The sequence below is a fragment of the Oryctolagus cuniculus genome, chromosome 14, assembly GCF_964237555.1.
Source record: "Oryctolagus cuniculus chromosome 14, mOryCun1.1, whole genome shotgun sequence".
In the NCBI taxonomy this organism is placed as follows: Eukaryota; Metazoa; Chordata; class Mammalia; order Lagomorpha; family Leporidae; genus Oryctolagus; species Oryctolagus cuniculus.
The window spans coordinates 94,586,600-94,603,170 of NC_091445.1; the positions used below are offsets into that span (position 1 = coordinate 94,586,600).

General features: G+C 50.6%; 1 protein-coding gene across 5 annotated transcripts in view; it reads right to left on the minus strand.

Moving 5' to 3' along the window:
- ADAMTS16 (ADAM metallopeptidase with thrombospondin type 1 motif 16) overlaps positions 1-16,571 on the minus strand; it is a 133,430-nt gene that overhangs the window by 40,446 nt on the left and 76,413 nt on the right. For all 5 annotated transcript variants that reach the window (XM_051837039.2, XM_051837041.2, XM_051837040.2 and 2 more), the window contains 5 exons: positions 15,658-15,788; positions 13,701-13,824; positions 13,099-13,343; positions 10,643-10,781; positions 284-410 (listed from right to left, as the gene is read on the minus strand). In XM_051837039.2, coding sequence (XP_051692999.2) covers positions 284-410; positions 10,643-10,781; positions 13,099-13,343; positions 13,701-13,824; positions 15,658-15,788 — 766 coding nt within the window. The remainder of the gene's footprint in view (positions 1-283; positions 411-10,642; positions 10,782-13,098; positions 13,344-13,700; positions 13,825-15,657; positions 15,789-16,571) is intronic.

Genomic DNA, 16,571 nt, shown 5'->3' on the forward strand with positions numbered 1-16,571 from the left:
TGTGCTACCAGTGTGTGATCACTCGTGCCAGCCCGCCAGGGCTCAAGAGAAAACGAAACCAACAGGATGCCAGTCCAAGGTTCCCCTGGAGCAGCGAGAATCTAGGCTCTCTGCAGCCCAAATACACACTTTTGGTCCCTGTCTAGGTGGCTCTTTGCTGCTTCTAATTGCATGGTGGTCACTAGCACTTCTCGTTCTCCAAACTCGGGGCTCAAAGACTCAATGAATACACTGAAGACCTGAGAAAGCTGTCAGGACGAACAGGACGACGTCCTCCTCTTACCTGGGAGGGCAGGCAGAGACTTGGCAGGACACCAGCCCTGTGGCAGGTCGAGTCTGGGGGTCGCAGAAGGACGCATTCACCTGGACTCGCAGGTCTCGGTAGCAGCCTCCCCTCGTGGTCATCTGGCCTGTGGGAAAGGGGGCAAGGCATCATGAAGACTCAGAAACGTGCCCGTGGAGAAAGGCAGATGAAAGACTAGGAAAACCTCTTTGCAAAACGTCTTAAGCGTTGGTGCGTATCTTCGCGTTAATGACCAACTGGCCAACTGTGACACTTTACTTTCCTGATTTGTAGGTGCGATTTTTAACTAGCGAATTCCATCAGTTCTAAGAGGCACACACTGCTCTCCACCCTCACCCCCATTTTAGCATCTTTAAAATCAACGTGGGTCCTGCACTTGAGGCCATTCACGTACTTGATAAAGTATGCCAGCCGCGTCACAGAATGGAATACCGCCCGATTTTCAAAAGAAGCCCCAATATTAAAGGGACCTGCCTGTGTTTCCATTTGAGAGGTATCAGCAGGAAACAACTAGTGATAAGTCATCAAGAAGTATAAGAAACAACAAGAATAACACCGTCAGATCGTTCATATGGCACTCTGAGTGGATCTTCCCAGTCCCACTTAGACATCGTAATAAACAGTCAGTGGGGATGGAGTAGACATGATATTCAGCTCTCATGTACACCCCGAGTGCTGCTCCAGGCTCTGTGACAAGTCCCTAAGCGAGCTCACTATTTCAATGAATCACATTTACCACCAGAGGAAGAGATATAAGGAAGAGTCAGATTCAGCGACAGAAAGTTGAGTGGAGGTCGTCAGGGGCTGGGGTAGGGGGAATGGGGGTTATTATTTAATACGAGTTTCATTTTGTAAGATGAACATGTTCTGGGGATGCATGGTGGTGACAGCTGTACAAGGTGAGCGTGCTTAATGCCACTGAGCTGCACACTCACAAAGCGGCTAAAAACGGCAAAATGTACGCACTCTGCATTTTTAATGATAATACACATTTTGGAGGATGGCATTAAAGACTACACTCAGTATAGAGGACAAAAACGAAGAAGCAGCAGCGGGCTCGTGATGGACGAAGGTGAGCACAGCCGGGCTGGTGCGGTGCCAGCACCCATGGGAGCGCCAGTTTGAGTCCTGGCTGGGTGGATGAGATCTCTCTCTCTTTCCCTCTCCCTCTGCTCTCTGTATCTCTTTCAAATGAATAAATAAATCTTAATAAAATAAAATGAGCACAGCTAAATATTTAAGGTTGGGAAATTATTTCAACAGCACACTTGGGAAAATGGACCAACACCATTTGTATGGACCCCCGTCCTGCTGCAGACTGACTCCCGCTGTGTGCTGTCCACCATCAGGGCTGAACTTTCTACCTGCAATGCTGGCTTTGGCCTTGCCTGGCAGATTTCCTTTCGGCCCTTTAAATCAGATCCAAATCCCCCTTCTCCGAATTCCCTCAGTCAGTGCCTCTCAAACCTGAGTGTGCATCGGATTCCTGGGAGGACTCATTCTTGAGAATCCAGGCTGCCAGGCCCCAGCCTAGAGTTTCTAGTCCGGGTGGTCTGGGGTGAGGCCGCACATTCTTTAGAGTTCTAACAAATGCCAAGGCACCCCGACGTGCTGCCCACACTCTAAAGAAGCACAGCTGTAGACAGAATTAAAAGCCAAGACTTTTATGTCCTAGTGTACCCAGGTGTGACAGAAGACACACAGCTCCTAAAACCTTTGGCCTCTACAAAGTACAGGAGTATCTTTGTATGCTAATGGGGTGACAGGCAGTGTTGGTGGCTGGCCACCAGGAAGACCCAGGCAGGACTGGAAGGCTGGAACGCTGAGACTCATGTCCCTCCCTAACTTCACCACCTTCCCGGAGGGGAGGGCCGAGGGTCAGCGAGCACGCCTACAGCATTAACCCACAGGCAGGAAGAGCTGGTGAACACAGCAAGTGCCGGCGGCGTGGCACGTCTCATTCCGAGGGTCAGAAGCCCTGTTCTCCGGCCCCTCAGGACCCGCAGCCCTGTGTGCCTCCACCTGACCTGGTGATCTGCATCCTTTACAACAAACCTGCAACGGGAAATAAAGGGGCTCCTTCCGTCCTGGAGCCACTCTGGCCAACTGCTGAATCTGCTGCAAGTGTGGGGGCTCTGGGGACCCAGTGCTGCTGACCGGCACCTGAAGTGGCAGCAGTTTGGGGAATGAAGCCCTCCCCGCTGTGGTCTGATGCTAACTCTGAGTGGGGAGTGACAGGCTGGAGTTCTGCTGCAGGACTCCCACCTGGCACCCAGAAGGTTGGAGGATGGATCACACATTCACTGTTGTAAGTTCAAACACTTAATCCCAGGCCAGAAAATATCAGGCTTATGATCTTTTGGGAAAATGATAATAGTAGAATCTTTCCTCTCAAGCAGCCCAGGCTGAGTAATGTACGACATGACGACTCCAATTACAAGGACTGCTGATCAGGACCGTGTCATCGCTGGAACAGCTTCCTGGAGGGTGGAGAACACACGCTGTCCTTGCTCTAATTTCAGTAGCTTGTATGGATCAATTTGTTCTTTCACTCATTAAGTAATTTTTGAGCCATGGAGCAATTTTTTCTTTTTTTTTTTGTTCAGTAACTTCTAAGCTCTTATAAGTTAAGAGCAGGTTAACTAATACTTAGCCAAAAAAGCCATCCAAGTAGGAGTACATAAAAATACGTTAGTTTTGGACTTTACTAAGATGAACTGGGGCAGAGTACTGATGACTTGCCCATGTATCAATGCTGAGATTTTTGACTCGTTAACCAGGAATGAGAGACCATTAAATTAGAAAAAGAAATGCATTTTTAAAACTTCTGCAGAGAATCTTATGGACTCCTGAAGTCTAATAATCCTAACTACCCAATTTAAATGAGAAACTTTCTGAGTAACTGTACATGGCTAAGATCTCTCTAATGAAGATGGGAAGAAAATTTTTCCTCTATTTGTATTTCAAGTTCAAAGCTCATGTTTTATCCTTTTAACTGAATTCTTAGGGCATTTTAGGAGGTGTGATTCTACAAATAACAACTTTAGTTTGGTTTCCTGTTTTGAAATTAAAAACATGTGGATTTCAAACCTTCTGTCCAAGTCTCAACTAAGAATCATGGCTTCACCATCACTTATTATTCTACACAAGGGATAGCCTCTTAACTAAATAAATAAGAAATTAGATTTGCTTTGGAACAGAAACAATTTGATTGTTTTAATGTAATAAATTTTCTTTGTTATTGGAGATACTTGTTTGGATCCATTCTTGACCTGTCTCAGGATCATCCAAGTCCTGTGTCCAAAGCCCAGAGTTTTTACCTGTTAATTGGATAAGGAGGAAATCAGGTGAAGCAATTTTCACAAACGTGTATATGTACATCTGTGTATACACACATATATGTCCGTGGGACATGAACTAGCACCCACGTGGGATGCTGGTACCATGGATGGAAGCTTAGGCCACTACACCACAGCGCTGGCCCCTGCCAGTAACTTTTAAATTGGGCCTCTGAAGAACTTTCCCCCTTAATGGGCCACTATAGGCATTTAGGCCATGACATTCTTTGTCCTGCCATATAGTCACAAGTGTTACAAGAGTTTCCGCATCCCTGGTGTCAGTCATATCCCACCCCAGTCATCGTGATGGTTCCCACACCTCCACGGGTTTTCGTACATCCTGTACAAGCGACTGTAAAGTCTTTTTTATAGTCTGTAAACAGATAAGCAAGAGAGTATAAGATTGGAAAGGAAAGATTAGAATGTATTCTCTTAGAAGTTTTAGCAATTGAAGGATATGAAGCAAAAAAAAAAAAAAGAGGGAGGTTAGCAGGTTCAAAACAAAATTTACTTACGGAAACAATGATGAAAATACTGCAAAACAGAATTTGTGGAAAGCAGCTAAAGCAATATGCAGAGGACAATCCAGGATCTTAAACGCTTACACTGATAGGTGAGTAAGGATAGAAGTAAAGGAACCAGGTATCTAATTAGGATGTTAGAAAAGGACGGCCCCAGGAAGCAGAATGGAAAGAGAAGTCAGTGTGTTAGAAAATGAACAACACGGAAACCACCTGTGCACGCGCCTTTGGCAGGCTCTCTCCTGGATCTCAGGGCTATGGAGCACCGCACTTCCTGAACCCCGTGCCTGTGACCTGCTGGCGCCAACGAGAGGCGTCGGCAGCAGATGCTGTGGCCACAGTGAGGACGCACGGGCTCGGACAGATCTGCTGACCTGTAGTTTTGTCTCCAGGCGTTTTCCTAGGAATCACCAGCCCAGCGCTGACTGAGCTGCCCTCGTCACTGGGAATTTCTGAAGTTTTTTGTAATTCCCAGACTTGTTAAAAGTCAGAGTGACTCTGAGAGCCACAGCATCCGTCCGTCTGACCTCCACTCTTAGGACTACTCTGTAAGCAACAGCTCCTCTGCACTACAACGCCTCCTGCTTGAAGCACCCGAGTGGTGTGTTTGCCTGGCTAAGCTGTCCCTGATTTCCCCATTCAATACAAAACTTAAGAAATGGGAATTAGACAATACTCACATGCAGAAAAACGAAAATAATCTAATGGAGTTCTCCAAACACATAAAATAAAATTTTAAATCCTACAGAAAAAATGTGTTTCTTAATTAGAAAAACCAACTCCAAAAAAGATAAGCAAACTAAAGCAATCCAGTTGTCGCGCATAATATAAACATTCATTGGAGATTAACTCTGCAAGCGGCAGATCCAGATGCTTCAAGTAAATTCTGCCCAATGCTAAGAAACAGGCAGCAGGAAAGCTAGTTAAGCCATTCTAGAGCATGAACACCAAAAGACATTGAGGACATCTCAGCACACAAAAGAAAGCTACAACTCAATAATACTGAAGAGTACTACTGTGAAAAATACTCAAAACACAGGGTCAAGAGTACCCTGTAAAAAGGTGTGTGTGTGCCGGCGCTGCTGCTCAATAGGCTAATCCTCCGCCTTGCGGTGCCAGCACACCGGGTTCTAGTCCCAGTCGGGGCACCGGATTCTGTCCCGGTTGCCCCTCTTCCAGGCCAGCTCTCTGCTGCGGCCAGGGAGTGCAGTGGAGGATGGCCCAAGTGCTTGGGCCCTGCACCCCATGGGAGACCAGGAAAAGCACCTGGCTCCTGCCAGGAGAAGCACCTGGCTCCTGCCTTCAGATCTGCGCAGTGTGCCGGCCGCAGCGCTCCGGTCGTGGCGGCCTTTGGAGGGTGAACCAACGGCAAAGAAGACCTTTCTCTCTGTCTCTCTCTCTCACTGTCCACTCTTCCTTTAAAACAACAACAAAAAAAGGTGTGTGTGTGTGTGTGTGTGTGTGTCTATCACCATGTAACAATTTGCAGCAGGAATGTAAGGATGGTTCAATATTAGGAAAACCTGTCACTACATTTCAACCTTTAGTTGAACTAGTCAGGACAAACATGAACTTAACCATAAATGTAACAGAGTTCAGCATGTGATTAATCTAGCCTCCCTTTTTAATTAAAATGTTAATGAAAGAGACATCCAATGAGAATTTACTCACATCAGTATATTTATATTTTTGTGCCCATATTTATATCTATGTATCTACAGACATAAATACACATACATGTATGTTTCTTTAAACCTAGAAGGCAGTATTATGGAAAACACTAGAAATACTCCTAACAAGCTCAGCAATAGGAAAGGAATTTTAATTATTATCATTATTAGTTAAAATTATTTTGGAGACACTAGCACAGAAACACAGACAAAAGAATACAGGGTATATAAACTTAAGATAAGGGAAAATTTGGAGGGGATGGTTATATGTACACGGCGCAAATTCAAAAATTTGTCAAAAATGGGATGAAAGCATCTTTGTTTTACTGCAAAAAATTGAAATCTGCATATTTTCATAATGCACATTTCCCATGAACTTCCTGAACACCTTCACACACACTTACAAATAATCATATATGGGAGAATAGCTATTTAGATGGATTTGTTAACTGACTGTTGGGAGTGGGAAAAAGCTACGGAGAGAGCAAGAAGGGTCATCAGCTATCCTTACAGAATAGAAAAAATCAAGATTTAAAGAGACCAGAGGGTCCCTGAGCTGGGGACGAGGTGCACGTCAGACTCTGGGAGTGCAGCCCCAACAAGTGCACGAAGATGGACGGACCTGCACGGGAAGACGCACGGCCGCGCCTGGCAGCGACGATGGACAAAGCCCTGCACACTCCAGCACTCTCAAGAGCACACGGAGAAAGAGCGACTGAGGCTGCGTCATTCCTCTGCACTGACAGAAATAAGGGGGTCTCGGGAATTCAGAGGTTAAATGGCTTCACGGAGCAGGTGTTGGGGCTGCAGGGCTCTAGAGGGGCTGGGAGTGAGTCTGAGAAGGTGGTGGCTGGCAGGGTCTGCCTGTGCAGAAGGAAAGTGCGTAGGGATGCATGGCTGGTCCCTGGATGGGAATGGAGGCTGGGCATGTCCACAGCTCTTACTGAGAGGCAAAAGGATAAAAGACAGAGGTAGAAGAAGAAAGGAAAAACTCATTTGAGATTGAAGAGGCCTGAGCACACGTAGGGGATAGAAGGCAGGGAGGGTGAAGGCTGACACTGAAAGACACAAGGGGACACGTGGTCGTGGGGTGTCTGGTGACACCACCAAGGGCAGCAGTGGGGAACCAGCGCTGGAAAGGACAGGCTCCCCCTCCCCCACCCAGGGCAGAAAGGAGGAGCAAGGGGAGTTTCTGAAATGGGTCAGGGGAGGGAGCAGATGCCGACACGTGGGGCAGCCCTGCCATCCTGGGGGTGGGGCTGCTGTGTGTGCATGCAGATGTGCGGGCTGGCGTCCAGGACCCATGGAGCCCGTCGCGGCAGCTGCATCCCACGGTGGGTCTGGTTTCCAATTTGCTTCTGAGGGTGGAGTGTGGACTTCAATCTCTGAAGATCAGCAGGGTTTGGGATTCTGTTAGCAGAAGCTGTTGCCCTCATTTTACCAAATTACTGCAGTTAGTCATGTGGGGAAGGCCTGCTAATGGTCCCCAGCCTGGGTCCTGGGAGCTTTCCAAGACGTCTACGTCTGGAGTTCTCACCTGGCCCCTCTGCCCTTTCCACAGATCACAGGCCTGGCCCTTCCCTGTCTCTGCCTCTGGGAGGAATCTTCTGATGGCAGCCAGCAGGCAACAACCCTCTGTGTGCAGGGAAGTTACTGTTACGCCTTTAAAAATCAATGTTTTCCCTAAACCCCAGGGGTTGCAGAAACCTCTCCGGAGGCTGCCTGGAGTGAAGGCAGGCACTGGGTGTGTGTGGGTGGGGTCTTTGCCTAGGGTCTGCTTGCAATGAAGTCCTTCTGGCAAAACATAACGGGAAGGAGCTCCGGGGCCAGGGCGTTCCAACTGGAGGGTGCAGCACCAGCACAGGGAGAGTCTGCTTCACACACACACACACACACACACACACACTGCCCGCCTCCCTGGGTTCTCATCCAGCGGGGCTGGGCTGGGGCCCAGGGACTTGCATTTCTTTTTTTTAAATTTATTTGACAGTTAGAGTTAGACAGTGAGAGAGACAGAGAGAAAGGGCTTCCTTCTGTTGGTTCACCCCCCAAATGGCCACTATGGCCAGAGCTACACCAATCAGAAGCCAGGAGCCAGGTGCTTCCTCCTGGTCTCCCATGCGGGTGCAGGGACCCAAACACTCAGGCCATCCTCCACTGCCTTCCAGGGCCACAGCAGAGAGCTGGACTGGAAAAGCAGCAACTGGGACTAGAACCCGGCGCCCATATGGGATTCCGGCGCCGCAGGCGGAGGATTAACCAAGTGAGCCGCGGCGCCGGCCCAGGAATGTGCATTTATAACAAGTTCCCAAATGCTGCTGATGCTGCTGGCCTGGTGCCCGCCCCTCCACCCCCCACCCCAGCAGCAGTACCTCAGTCCTTTCACACGAGGCATCTCAGCAGGAGGTCTTAGACTCGTGGCACCCAGAGCATCTGTACTTTCCGACCCTCAGAGCTCAAGTCACTGTTCAGTGTCTGTGTCTACTAAGTGACCTGCATGTGGACACGCGTGTGTGCATGTGTGCATGCACATACATGTGGTAGCGAGGACTTTCCCACGAGAAGAGGCTTTAGACTTTAAGGAAACACCTCATTTGAACACTCCCCCAAACGTGGAGTCAACAGCCTGACTGTCTAAGGAAATCTTGCGGTTGTAAATGATTCAGTGTTCACAGTCAGGTGGAAGTATGAATGGTGGTAAACGTGTTTCCTTAAGAATATAAAGTTGTCTATTAAAGGTAAATCTTTCGTTTCTGTTGTTCTGGAGAATCCTGAGTGACATGCCACCAGTGTACACACAGTGACATCAACGTGAACGCAGGGGCCTGTGCCGTGGTGCCGTGGATTAAGCCGCCACGTGTGAAGCCCATCCCATCATGCAGTGTCGCTTTGCATCCCAGGCACTCCCCTCTGGTCCAGCTTCCTGCAGAAGACAGCTCAGTGCTTGAGTACCTGCCACCCCTGTGGGAGACCCAGATGGCATTTCAGGCGCCTGGCTTCGGCCTGGCCCAACTCTGGCTATTGTGATCATTTGGGGAGTGAACGAAATGTCTCTCCCCCTCTCTCTGTCACTCTTTCCAATAAATAAATATTTTTTAAAAAGTGAATTTACATGTTCTTTGTCTTCAAAGGTCTGAATATTCTGAGATGATAAAGATACACGTAAGGAGCCTCGTGCAGAACCGTGTCTGGGCTCCCCGAGGTCGGTTTTGCACAGGTTGTGCACAAGTCTGTTTTCAGACACGTTCCCATTACGGGACAGGCGCTCTCCAGCACTGAACTGAACGCTCACCCAGACAGTTTCATTCTCTTCCTAACGGCGCACCTGTGAGGCAAGTTCTCGATGTTGCTGATGCTCACTTCACTTTGTCAGAAAGAAAGATTACAGGGGCAGGCCAGATGCATGCGGGCCAGCGTTCTAAGATGACCCACACGAGTAGATATGAAATGCAGAGGATACAGTAAGAGATTCCGAGGGAACCATCCAGCAGCTGCGGTGGGATGGAGCCTGGCCACAGGAGGTGGTGAGTTTGATGAGCAATGTGCTACTTTCATCTTTTATAGAGATCCACTCGGGCCAGTTCTTTGGAAATCACTTAAAAATCTCCATATTCTGCCAACGTATCTGAAAGAGGAGCGTTCAGCCTTAAAGACCATGATTTTATCAAAGCATCTCAACGTTTTTGATAATTCTAACTACAGAATGGATTTCAGCTGTTGTCGAAAGCCTTACCCTTCTTTTATAGGGTAACCTAAGGCAGGAGGCAACAGGAGAATCTGTAAGCACAAGCACACAGAGAAGTAGAAGCCGGCACAAGTGAGTGCACTGGTCTCCTGAGAGCTTGTGCTGCTTCTCCGTGAGGGCGGGGCACACCGCTGACTCAGAGAGTGAGCTCACACAAGCCTGAGACCACAAGAGGGGAGACAACTCCAGAGCCCAGAGTCGGTGACCCCTGGAGGCTGTGTGGAGGCTGGATGACCCCAGGTGTGTCTAGGTGACAAATCTGCACCTACAGCATCCTAATGAGCACCAGAGCTCAGAGGGTGGTGACTACTGTCACTTACCGATGACTGTGACACACTGAGCCATTGACTGCCCCATCCCCCGACAGCACTGACCAACCAAAAAAAAGGAAAAGGACCTGTAGCACATCTTGATGTAGCACATCTTGATGAGGCAGTTATGACTCACGTTTAAGATTCTGGCTTTGCAGGTTTGATGCCCCGGCCCAAGTGCAGCCCACACCGGGAGCAGAGAGGAGTGGCCACGGCCACCACAGGAATGTGGGCGGGACTGCAGACTGCTTGTGCACTCGACCCAGCACCCTGCAGAGGGTTTACTGGACTGCAGGGACTCTGGCAAGGGGAAGGTGGGCTGCGGCCTCCCTGGTCTCCCCTGGACCTCTGAGCACAGGAAGAAATGGGCCTGGTGGACGCCAGGTGCCCCGAGGAACGTGTTCCCTCTCTCAAGGAGAAAAGAAAAGATCTTTACGTTTTCTCCCACCTGCATTTTGGCGGTAGGGGATTGGGAGGGGGGTGACTGGGAAACTTCTAATGTCTCGGGCAGACAGAGATGCATCCTTAGTAGATCAGATCAAAGATGACCCAAGGCAGGGAGGAAAGAACCAGAACCCTTGCAAGCTGATCTCTGGGCCTGTGCTCCTTAGGCAAAGTTTAAATGAGGGAAACGCACTCATTCCTTGTAAGGTTCAGACACTGCGCGTCCTCACAGATCCAAGACACAACACGGTGCGTGACCTTGGGTTGTGGGGCTAGGGCGGGAGGTGGAGCCCCGCCCCCAGGACCTACCGCCTCCACAGGTGGCGGAGCACTCAGAGCGCACAAGGGCCCACGTGTAGCTGGGCGGGGCAGCCGGCTTCTTCTCAGTCCCCCGGTGAGGCACCGAATATTCCCAGGCAACACCCGGGTTCCTTCCCTGAAACAGAAGCTGCAGAAGAGGGGGGTGAAGGGAGACAAAGTGGAGTCAACGGTCACACACTGACTGCCACAGCTGCTTTAACCCGCTAGGGCAGCCACCGTCTCAGCCAAAAGCTGCACACAGGGACCACGTACACACGGCCCATCACCCGAAACTCAACCACGCTTCTCAACAGGGCTGACTCTCAGCTAGACTCAGTGCACCTGGAAGAACTTGGGGACAATCCGGGCTTCACCTTCCACTCGGTGCATGCCTCTGTCTGCGACTTCAAGGCCTGAGCAACCCGAGAGAAGCAAGGTTGTCTTCTTGCTCCTCTTTCTTTGGGAATCCCCTCAGGTCTCCTGCATCTTTTTTTTTTTTTTCTTTTTTTTTTTTTTTTTTTTTTTTTTTTTTTGACAGGCAGAGTGGACAGTGAGAGAGAGAGACAGAGAGAAAGGTCTTCCTTTGCCGTTGGTTCACCCTCCAATGGCCGCCGCGGCCAGCGCGCTGCGGCCGGCGCACTGCGCTGATCCGATGGCAGGAGCCAGGAGCCAGGTGCTTTTCCTGGTCTCCCATGGGGTGCAGGGCCCAAGCACTTGGGCCATCCTCCACTGCACTCCCTGGCCACAGCAGAGGGCTGGCCTGGAAGAGGGGCAACCGGGACAGAATCCGGCGCCCCGACCGGGACTAGAACCCGGTGTGCCGGCGCCGCAAGGCGGAGGATTAGCCTAGTGAGCCGCGGCGCCGGCCAGGTCTCCTGCATCTTGGTGGGTCAGAAGGTGACACCCAAAAAGCACTGTGATGCTTCCCAGTGGATTCGAAAGAACCCTGAACACTTTGACACCAATGCTGATCAAAGCTGCTGGGGTTTCCTACTGAGAGGACGCAGGGGACTCTGCCTTCCGGTAGGTACCTCTTAAGTCCAAGGGACAAGACACTTCACTAGTGAAGAAGGTCACTCAGGCAGAGCATCCCCGTGAGTCACAGCTTTAATGCGTGCAACGAGCCCGGGCTCCACACTTCTGGTCTCGAGACCTAGTCATATGGAACAGTTAACTTTTCTTCCAAAGGATTGTTGGATGCGATGAGAGGGCTTTTCTGGAAGCCTCCCTGTCAACTCACTGACACAAATGCCACACTGGAGCTGTAGGCTGTTTGCTGTCCTTACTCATGGGGATACACACTTGACCTTGCCTGGCAACCTGGCACCACATACCCTCCCTGATACGGCAGCTCGGGTCCTGTTGGTGCAGAGGTGGTGAGGCAGGACAGGCAGCCTCCTGCAAGGCCACAGATGCCTCCGGCCCCGACTCTGTCAGCCTGTGCAGCTCCCCTTCCTTCAAGGACAGCTTCCTAAGAAACTCCACTCACTCCACCCCAACATTTCTCTCTCCACGATCATTCAAGCTAAAGGCCTTAGATGGCCAGAGAGAAATAATCAAGGACAAGTTCAGGATGAGCAAGCTCACAAAGGGGCAGAAGGGAATGGTTCAAGGTTAGGGTGTGAGACACAGAGGCAGCAGCTACAGACTTGGGAGCTGCACAGCACCCACACCACACCCGGACCACCTGTGGAGGCAGCTCCCAGGAAGACAGAGATGGAACAGAAATGCCGAACCCAGAGAGCAGGTGGGAGAGGCCGGTGGCTGCCACCTCCAAAGCGAGATGTGGTGGGATGGAAGCAATTAGTGATCAAGCACTTTTCCTGAACTGTGAACTGAAATGTGCGATACTGAAAGGTGGGGAGGAGGTACGTCTGTGGCCGGCTGCACCATGTGCCGGGTCCAGAGGACTACAGATTAGTAGGAGCCTCACTGTGTCTGGGGAGCTTCAGCATTCCCGGGCAGAGAACACAAGGGCTTGGGTCAGGAGGTGACCCTCTGTTGGGCACTGGAGCCAGAGTGGCCCCACAGCTGTGGTCCCTGAGGGGCTTACTGTGACACGGGATGGCCAGCAGCATCAGGCGTGTGGCCTCTGGGTTTTCATCCCCACCACATTTCCACAGGACACAGAGGCCAGACACTGAGCCCACCCAAAACACAGGCACAGAAGGCTCCCACAGAAGGCGCTGCTGGTCATTGAATGTACAGCAAAGAAATGACTGTGGCAAAAAGCAACCCAGCCACACCCGACACGAGAACACATGTAAGTACACGAACACAAACATGAACATACACGGAAAGTGACAGGTGATCAAAGCGAGTCCATGGTCCCAGGCAGCCTGCGACGGGTTCCTCCCTAAAACTGCACGCATCCTCGCTGCACTGAAGATGATGCTAACAGCCACGGACCCACAACAGCAGGAGACCCCCAGATCCAAGCCCCAAGCCCCGAGGCTGGCCTCTACCTCCACAATCAGTGTTTCGTTTGTTGGTCCAACAGAGGTTAAGCTCTCGGGCTCATTATAGGGCCGCCGATAGTCGAAGGTGGTGCCTGAAAACTTGTATCGGCCGGGCCAGTCCACGGTCCAGTGTCCGTTCAGATAGTACTGCCTGAGGTCATTGCACACGGAAATGTAGGAAGTAGATACGTTCACTTCGTAGACACGAATGCTCCGGGCTCCAGAAGGTATCGTGACCACGTGGTAATATTCTAGATAAAGAAAAACCGAGAGAAACAGGATTCGTCTTTCAATAATGCCGAGGCAAAGCCCCTGAGCAAGTTGGAGAAGGCAGGCTTGAAGCTGGGTGTGCAGCACATCTGTTAACAGTTTCTTCTTATCTCATGGGAATAGGATGCTTATAACTTACACTATTCGGAAAAACCACTTGAATTCAGGTAACCTACCACCACCTCCAGTCTCCACCAAAGCCTGGAGTGGCCCCTCCTGCAGCAGGAGGGGCGGTGCAGAGCCCGGGCAGAGGCTGTCCACTGTCAGCCCAACCTCTTCCCACTGCGGAGCCCCAGATTAAACCACGTGCTGGCAACCAGCGGCTCGGAGGTACTCACGGTTGGTGTGGTGGTGTGCGGCGTGGAGGCCGCTGCGAGTCACGCAGCCCGAGTTATTTCCCTTGCACACCCCGCACAAGTCTTCCACAGCGTCCGACCCCAGGATGTTGTCACACCCAACCCTCTTCAGGATCCACCAGGTCACGTGTCATTCATGCAAGAAAGAACAACACAAGCAATGATGTCATCACTTCGTGCAAGAAATCTCCTCCCCACTACAACAGAAAGCTCCAGTGACACAGGGCAGTTAACGAATATTTATTGGATACCCAATATGTGCCCGGTGAGGTGACAATTCTACGCTTCAGATCTGAAGTGGGAAGCTTTAACCTGTGAAGCGTCCCCTGTCCTCTGCAGTCCTCTATGCAATGCTATGTCCTGCGCCCTCAGCCAAACCCACAGTGCTCGTGCTGGAGCCGCGGGGCAACTCAGACTGGCCGAGAGCTTCGCAGAAGGACAAGCGTGGTGTCACAGTGAGGGTCCACCGAGAGATGCCAGTCTGCTTTCGGGATGCTGTGTACAACGTCTGAGAACTTACAGAGGCCACGTGGAAATTCTCCCTGGGAGCAAATTATGTGCAGGGCATCTGTGTTCAGTGTCTTAGAATATCAACGGCTCTTTATAATTTCTGGGATGCTGGCTTGTTTCACATTTCTCAAGAAAGAGAACAGCCTCTACGTGTAACAGTCTCTAGGTTACACAGTACTCAGGAATTAAATCTCTAGTCCACAATCCCTTGTTCCAAATACCTGAGGCCAGATGCCTTTCAGAACCCAGGGATTTATGAACTTGAGAAAGACAGAGTCTGTCACGTAAAGGGTGCATTTAGAGGTCCCAGCAAGACCTAAGGTGACAGCCGTCATGAAACATGTTAGCGTTTCTTGGCTAAAGCCACACACACTTGCAGCACATGGTGTGAATCAAGCCATCAACAGTCTTGCATCAGTTGAGGGTGGGTTATGCCGCCAAGCAAATGAAGGTCCCCCCAGAACGTGACAGTGTTTTGGATTCTAGAGTTACGAATGAGGGGCTGTGACACCGGATCAGAACGAAAAATCATGAACTATTTGATGGATCAACTCCCAGTGGGACGAGCCAGGGTGTGATAGAGCTGCACGAGCCCTTCCTGGAAGCAGCTGGTCTACTCTTCAGGCCCTGAGGTGACGACACTCAGGCTGTCTGCGGAGGACCCGCTGGGCCCCGGCACACAGCCCAGAGGAAAGGAGCGCTGTGGTCTACGGGCAGTGTGTCACACTGCAGCACCTTCCTTTGGTTAGGATGAAACTGCTCGCCACGCCCGTTGTGGCAGCCACAAGGTGGCCACTTGGTGTTCACTTAGCTGCCAGTCCTGCCAGGCCTGTCTGCCCCCTCCCCGCCCATGGCGCGGCCTCAGGCTGTGCGTCTGGCAGACTTGCTGCAAGGGCTGCCACATGGCTGGGATCTCAGCTGCCCCTGCATTCCTACCCTCCTCACGAATGCCAGGAAGCTGCGCCCAGGGCTCCGCTGCTCCCACACCCACAGCCTGTCCCACAGGGCAGAGTGGAAACCCCAGCTCTCCACCTAGGCCGCCAAGGTTTCAAGAGCCTCCCTCTCCCCTACTCCCTCCGCACACCCAAGCTCCTGTGGCCATCCCAGGGTGCTGAGGGCTGACCCCCTGCTGGCCACCTGCGCTTGCTGGCCCCATGCTGGCCTCGCTCAGCTGCACAGCTGGAAGCCAGCACGTGTCTCTGACCTACATCTGAGAAAGAGCCCACTGCCCCCACTCCTCGGGCTCAGTGCGCACCTCTGTGGCAACAAAACTGGGTCGCCAAGGTGCATTCTGCCCTCCCCCGCTGGGCTGGGACTTGGAGGAAGGGGGTTCTCTCTTCCCTCTGTTCTTTCTGTGTCCCTGCAGGAGGCCTGACACAAAGCACGCTGTCCGGAGACGTTTGTTGAATGAATGAATGATCATTATTACCTCACACATCCCATCTATACAAACATTACGGCTATCCTCCGAGCATGGAGTCCCATCTTTGACTTTATTTGACAAAGAAAAGAAGAAATCAAATCCTTCTGCGATACAGTAGAGTTTGCATAAGTCCTGATCTTAAAAAGAAATACACACACAAACACAAATAAGAAAGATACTTAAGCTCTGATCATTTTTGCTCTGAATTTTAGATAAACTTTCTTTTTCCCCATAAAACAACTCCCATACAATATTAATTGCACAGACACTCTGCATGGTCGCCTCATTAGCCGTGTATCTTCCCTTTAAATTTCTTCTTATTATTTGTCTATGCTTCTGCGCTCCAGCGTCCTGCACGGATTTGTCTTTCATACAGTGGTTGGCACATAGTAGGCATTCAATAGATATTTGTTGACTTAGCCACGATACTGATATTTTACTATTTTACTACCTTCTGGCAGAAGTGCAAAAGAGCCACTACCACTTTGTATAATTACACAAAATTCTTACCAATAAAATGTCATTAAAGAACTAAGATAGTCACCAAATTTCTGAAATACACAGAAATTTTAAACTGATAAAAAGAATGCTTTTTGGCTGAAATCTCTACAGAGCAATGCTTTATACCAATATAATGGACTGTCAAAGAAGGCTGGAGCATGGAGGAGGCTCCCTTCAGGCCTCCACGGTCCATCCCGAGACCTGCGCGCTCACGCAGTAACGTGAACTTCTGCAGAGACCCTTTTTGTCCTTTGTTCCCTCTTGGTAAAGAAGGGACAGCTGAGGATGAAGGTGCTGTCTGCCTCGGGCATCCCAGAGGCCGAGAGGCGTTTACAGCCGTGCTCGTCGGCACTCGAGATGAGAGACACAGCCACAGAATTCTAAGAATCAAGCGTAGCGTGTGTGTCCACATATTTGGT